Consider the following 6,813-nt stretch of genomic DNA (forward strand, 5'->3'; position numbering starts at 1 on the left):
CATGAGAATTTAAAGCTAGTAAGTGAAAGTTTAAAGGGGAAGTTCACCAAGGATGATTTTTACTGTCTGTTCTGTGCTGTTTTGTGTCTATGTTTACAACTATTGTCTTACAAATTTTGACCAAGTGTTATTGGATTATGGATTGGTATGATTGCGATTATTTTACATATGTGCTAGCTTTGTGGTCACTTACCCGGAAAACCTATTTTCGCCATTTATAACTCGCTCGTTTTTTTACAAAAACCGATAAAAAGTTGCATTTTAGGGCTTCACCAACTCCATGTAATTTGAATCATGGGAAAAAAGCGCCAAGCTTGGCGCTTGCATCACGTGATATGGAAGGGACCATCTTCCGATGGGTACGGCATTGTCCACTCACCCACGCTCAAACCGGGTTGTGCGTATTTACATAACTATTGTTTATACCGAGTATCCTTGCATAAACGATGAATCACTTATAATAAACTGTCCACTGTCAGATTTTGTGTTACTGTTTACTTCTAAACACAGAAGCTACCATAAGCTTTCCAAGCCATTTAACAATAGATTAGAGTAATAGTTCTGACTTCTCAGATTGTGATATGGATTTCTTGTCCGTCGAAATCAAACCATATCAGTTTGAACCAGTACGCAAACAAGCAAGTCAGCCAGTTCAAAATACTGACAGTAGCAGTGAAGACGATGACAATTCAGAAATGAGTGACGCGAGACTTACAAATACCGATTGGTGTAAATGTGGCAACTGCGGTATTATGTCGACTTTACAGGAGTGTATCTGTTGTGCCGAACTATCGCTGCCCGAAAGCAGACTTGGAGGTAAGCGTCCTTTATAAAACAAGTACTATTCAATAGCCATGGATGAATACGACAACATATTATTCATAAAAAATGCCAAAAAATAGTTCTATGTTGGGTGTCGTAAGAAGTTGAAAAGATATATGCTGCTGATGAAGGCTCATGAAATCATGGAGCTAGATGAAATCTAACTGAGAAACGAGTCAGCCCTATGTTCTGATCTCGACTTTGCCGTCCCCAACATATGAAAAAGTCGGACGGCAAGATAAATCAGATAGTTAGTGAATCACATAGGTTCTAGACGATTCGGTGCCAAGTAGTCCTAGCCTCTCACTTTCCGGCCCAACGTCGTTGCGACACCGCTTTATTTATCACAGACTAACTTCGGCAACCGGTGCCAGAGCCAAACATTAATTTTTTTATAAATCAAAGCACTAAGTAAGTATAGTGTCCACATTCACATACTTTAATCTTTGTGGGAACATAGTAAGAAACTGAAAGAAGAAAATATTCACATTGTGTTCCAGTCTGTGAGACAAATTTATCGATAGCAATAGCCGTTGGCACGGCAAAAGTTTGGTCACACAAAAATCAGAATTCACGTAAACGTACAGGTCAAAACGCAAAGGTTAGGCTTACGAATGTGACTAGTCAACCAATTACTAATGAGTTTGGGAAAACCCTAAAAATACCAAAATCGAAACCAGGAATGCCTTGACGTCGTGCGTCGCGGTGCTGAAATGACTTGGGGCCGGAAATTGATCGGCCGAAACAATTTTTGCCGAAACTACCCGTTACCAACCACATCGTGTACTTATACATCGTGCACTTATAAAACAATAATTGCATGAGTTGTGAGTTTTGGGTTTCCTACGTTATTGGTAATTCTCCACGGTCCCGCTATTATTGTGAAACCGGACGCCGTTTGTTGACGTTGTTGAAATTGTTCAATTAACGTATCGAAGAATAATAAATGACGAAAAATACAGTTACAGATATAAGTCAGGACGAGTTAGAATTTACATGTTTTCAATCGCGTGTGAAAATTACTTATGCAGACTAACGGGAGAACGGAATATCGACAACTGATAAAGTCATGCCATGTAGGTAAAATAGCTGCATAGTTATGCTGAGTTCTCCTAGATTTCTCCGAGTTATGCTGGGTTACCGAAATACAGTCTTTTATCGGCATGGTTCTACAGTTTATTGACAATTTATTTAAATTCGTCTGTCGTCGAAATGCTTGTCAAAATGAAGTTTGACCTATGTTTTACCGACTACTAAATCGCTGATATTTAAAGAATTGTATATCGGTAGCCAATTCGTTCAATGATATCCTTGCTGTCCTGTTCTGTCCGTCATTACGAAAAGGAAGGAAGGGAAATAAACACTTTCCACGGCATTGATTCGACGAACATGTTTATGATAAGCAGTGTTTTGTTTATTCTGCCTGTTTTTTCTTAGATGAATGCTGCATTTCAAGTAACGAATCGTTTCAGACCGTTTGCCTGAATCAAGATGTATTAGACATTACCCTTATAAGGCTGCACGATGTGAGACGTGACAACATTGTCTACCCACATGACAACAGGTGAGATTTGACAGACTCTTTTATCAAGTTGATAAACTCTCGATTCAAAGGTTTCAGCGTTGTTTGACGGGAATGTACAAGAAGTGTTATTTTCTGGGTGCACTTAGTGTGAAAATTATTACGAAGAATGAAGTTTGGCCGTCTTCACTTCCTGTCCTCTTTTAAACGATCCTCGGGACAATATAACTGACATTTGTCCAAATTTGAGGTGATAGTTAGTTGCTAATAGTGTAATTGCCATTATGACGGTGTGCAATAAACCTTTGTTTTCATTTCAACAGGACATATCGTTGGGCGGCCTACACACAATTCATATACTGGTCATATGGAAGACTTGGAAAGGGGAACAGGAGAGTCGTGCCTTCATGTGTTGTACAACATATAAGAAGAAAATATCCGGAACCATCAGGAATCTATGTCGGTTTCAAGGACTGTGAGCAACCATTTCTGGCCTAGCAACTTCACATCGATCGATCCGAGCAACACTGTAACGTCATTTTTTTTTGTCAATAGAACATATTTGCACCCCTTATTGATCGACAGTTCACACATGATTCTCATCCTTGTTACGAACACTTTATTTCGGATATGCTACAGGTGCGTGTGACTTTCCAGTATACACATGCCCACTCTACTGTCTATGGTGTACATGAATACTTCCCTGTGTTTGCTGTTACTTTTTATAATAGGATGTGAATAATAAAGTGATAACCACGAAGTATTGTCTTGTGTTATTTCTGTGCCATGGGCGCTTCACAAAACAAATTTCTAAAGTAAAAACTGCAACTTCCAAACAACCTAGTAAGCTTACCATTGTCCCCTCCCGCCTGCTTCTACATCGCATCGGCCACGGTCTCTCTACAACGTGCTAATTGACTGAACAAAAAAGTACAACTGACGTACTACATGGCACGATATTCAATGACAATATTGGAAAGCATGTGAACTATATTACATTTTCACGTTATAGATAGAGGGAAATGAAAGATATAGCAGATAGACAAGGAAAATGTGTCGTTTTTCTTGTGTCGGACACTTGCTTGCCTGTATGTTTGTGGAAGACAGTATTTCGAACGTAAAATGTAATGTGTCCTTGTTTTTGAAATTATAAAAGAAAGGTATATATGTACACGTAAAACGTGGAGTGTTTTCATTTCAAAAAGATAAATACTTTAGATTTAATGTGTTTGCTATTGGATAAAGTAACAATTAACGCTGGAGGACGAAACATTTTCAGTGAAACTGAGTAATTGTGTGTAAAAGACATTGGTTGTTACGTGATGTGCCCGCGAGAGATATGCGATGCGATGGGAATATGATGCTAAGAATCACGCGATATGAATAATGTACATAACTAGATGAATATCGGGAAATGATTTTCATGGTTTTATAACTGGTGCCGTACATTAGCATTACAGAGAAAATCTTGTCGTGTGCGAGCGGATAACTTCCTCCCGGTTTGGCCTCGGTACTGGTGCAATATTAGCTGGCAATTCCGGTACCATTACTCCATCACCCTGGTCACCACTTTCTCTTTGTTCCACTAAAGATGACATTAGGTCGTCCACATATGGGTAAGTCTTCTTCTCCTTCACTGGCTTGGCTACCCAAGAATTTCTGCTCTTTGGGAAGACGATCTTATACTGTAGACGACCCTGCCTCTCTCCGGTCTTTACGGTGGCATAATTTCTGTCACAGTGAGCGTTATGATCCAGTGCTGCAAGCTGAGAACGGGCAACCATTCCTATGACAAAAACAATCAAACAGAAATTCACTGCAATCACTATTGTTATTACTACTACTACTACTACTACTACTACTACTACTACTACTATCGTTGTCGTCTTTTTGTTGCTGTTTCTGTCATTTCCATCTTTTTCATCACCATTATCGTGTTTTTTCCTTATACCGAAAGCAACACTCCCCCAATCAGGGGTATTTATGTTACGTTTGTGAGTTTATAGATGACAACATTAACATCATTCAGGGGGAAATACCAACTTAAATGAAAGGGTATCGTTTATAATAAAATGAGCTTCACCTTTATATGAGAAATGTTGCCTCTTTGGAGTATACTTCGTCAGCAGAGAATGAAACACTTCCAAACTGCCTGTGTGACAAAATTGATTGAGGCGCCCAATGGCATGCAAACAACCTTTTGTCAAAGACGACTTCTTTCAACGCTTCGTGGCGGTGAGTCGATCTCGAGCCAGTCGATATTGCTTGTGTCGGGTATTTCTGGATGGTTACATTCGTGGAAGGATTGGTTGCCACTCCAGCTGTGTACGTTGACAACGTGGTGAACAATTGAAGTCCACCTTTCCCTCAGACTTTGTTGGTTGCCCTCGCATGTTGCTGCGCTCCACCAGAGGTGATTTGATACAGATTGTATCCACGGGAGAAGAGAACTATACTTCTTCTTCTTGCCGAATTCTGCCAGTTTCTTCTTGATTGACTTTGACAGGTGCCACACATCATACTGATGGGAGATTGTCGGGTACCTCTTTTTCATAGTTGCTCCAATCTGAACATGACGATCTGTAGCAACCGTGGACACCGGGATGTTGTCATCGATGATGCGGTCGAGTGTTTTGATGAAACCCGCCTTTTCCATTGCATTTGAATTGGCGACTTCTGTTACTTGGGTTAATGACATGTCGACTACCTTCTCTGTGCTCTGATCCATGAATGTGTATAGACTGTATTTGGCACTATAACCTGGAGAGTCGCATCGACCATCTCCAGACAAGCGGACTTCTTCCTTCTGACGCAAGCTTTGCTTGACACGTTGTGACTCTGCTGACCATGCATTATTGATGACAGGAATTAGGTACTTATCCTGGATAGTCATGTAGGTTGTTTTCTGGAAACACTGAATTTTAAGAAACGAGAAGCAGTCTGAAAAACTTTGGAAGGTATTACCACTGAAAAGAATGGCTGCTGACAGGAGTAGGTTACCCAGTGCCATACGATTTAGAAGTGGTTGCGAGTGCCAGACAACATCATGCATATTTGAACACGTCATTTTTGCTGTTAGCAAGGACCCACGGGTAGTTGTTGAGACATCTATGACCGCCACTCCGCATTCTAAACATCTTGAAAACAACTTCTTTAAACTGCTGTCGAATACGAGGTATTTCGTTTCTCGGCAATGATCTATTTCTTCGTCGGGTTTATTCTCCGTTTCACTTTCTGAACCGAGTTCACTCTCGTCAATGTGGTAGGAGTCGTCATGCACGCTTGTTATCGTTGAAATAGAGGTGTCTATGATTGACATAGAGACGTCACTGCTAACTATGGTTGGCCCACTGTCATTATTTCCATGAGAGGTCACGTTTTGATGATCATGAGAATGACAGATGCTGAGCTCGACTTCGACCGGTTCAATTTCAATGATAGACTGTGTGTTGATGTTGCGATCGGATGAAGGTTCATCATTTGTATCTGTTACGTTTGTAAGCTTATAGTTGGCATGCTCTGACACAGACACATTTGAAGTAACTGTTTCTGATTGCAGAGACTGTCTTTTTCTTGAAGTTGATGGACGTTCCGTCGTTGAAATTGGTGGATTCTTTGTGTATGAATGCTCTTGTTGAATGTCAAGCCGGTAAGGATTTTGGATGCCCCGTGCGACATTGCAATTACACGTACAGAGACTGAAATCTGTTTGCGTACCAACTTGTTTGTACTCCTTTGGCAGATATTTCTGCGTGAAATAAACAAAAAACACAAAAATGATATAGTATGATACGATATGAGGTATGTGATGATGTTACATGGAGCGAAGTGATGTATGATATGATATGATATGATATGATATTATATACTACGCTAGGATATTTAACAAAGACATAATAAACAAGCTGATTTAATTATATTTTACGACATACCTCGGTGGCATCGACATAAATCTGAGTATGTAACTGTGGTACTGGAATGTTAGTGCGTTCCCGGAAGGCATGTTCGTTTCTTACAACTTCACCCTGGAAGAACAAAAAGAAGTGACTAAAGTTCTGCGTACTGAAAATTAAAATCATATGCTATGTGTCTTACGTGATCGCAGATGTAATAATGTGTCGCCGATGTGACCATTTCAAAAGCTATAGAATTATAAGTTAAAACATTTCATATTTGCGTATCATCTCTGCAGACTAGTCTATTGTTCAAATTGACAATCGGGAATAGTTTTTCACTTTCTTTGTGGTTATACAAATTCGATAGGAATTGTCGTCTGCTGAGGCCACTTAATATACAGTGATGGGGTAACTATAAAATATATAATGGTTCTTTCATAGCGAAACTGTTCATAATATGAATTTGTTAGAGGCATTTTTTCATTTCTTTCTGATAATCAGCATAGAAATCATCGTATACATACCGGTATGACACCATTCTTTGTACCTATTTCATCCACCACATTTTCTGCT

General features: G+C 39.7%; 2 protein-coding genes across 2 annotated transcripts; one reads left to right on the plus strand and one right to left on the minus strand.

Annotated features, from left to right (window-relative positions):
* Positions 1-572: 572 nt before the first annotated feature.
* Positions 573-2,851, plus strand: LOC139144192 (P2X purinoceptor 7-like). The gene is made up of 3 exons (XM_070714880.1): positions 573-816; positions 2,260-2,386; positions 2,668-2,851. Exons 1-3 carry the CDS (start codon positions 582-584, stop codon positions 2,840-2,842), a joined length of 537 nt encoding a protein of 178 aa, XP_070570981.1. The 5' UTR covers positions 573-581; the 3' UTR covers positions 2,843-2,851.
* Positions 2,852-2,897: 46 nt separating this feature from the next.
* On the minus strand, positions 2,898-6,478 carry LOC139145965 (uncharacterized). The gene is made up of 3 exons (XM_070717417.1): positions 6,440-6,478; positions 4,428-6,092; positions 2,898-4,130 (listed from the first exon to the last, which is right to left on the minus strand). Exons 1-2 carry the CDS (start codon positions 6,476-6,478, stop codon positions 4,548-4,550), a joined length of 1,584 nt encoding a protein of 527 aa, XP_070573518.1. The 3' UTR covers positions 2,898-4,130; positions 4,428-4,547.
* Positions 6,479-6,813: the final 335 nt, after the last annotated feature.

This window comes from Ptychodera flava, chromosome 1, assembly GCF_041260155.1.
Source record: "Ptychodera flava strain L36383 chromosome 1, AS_Pfla_20210202, whole genome shotgun sequence".
NCBI lineage: Eukaryota > Metazoa > Hemichordata > Enteropneusta > Ptychoderidae > Ptychodera > Ptychodera flava.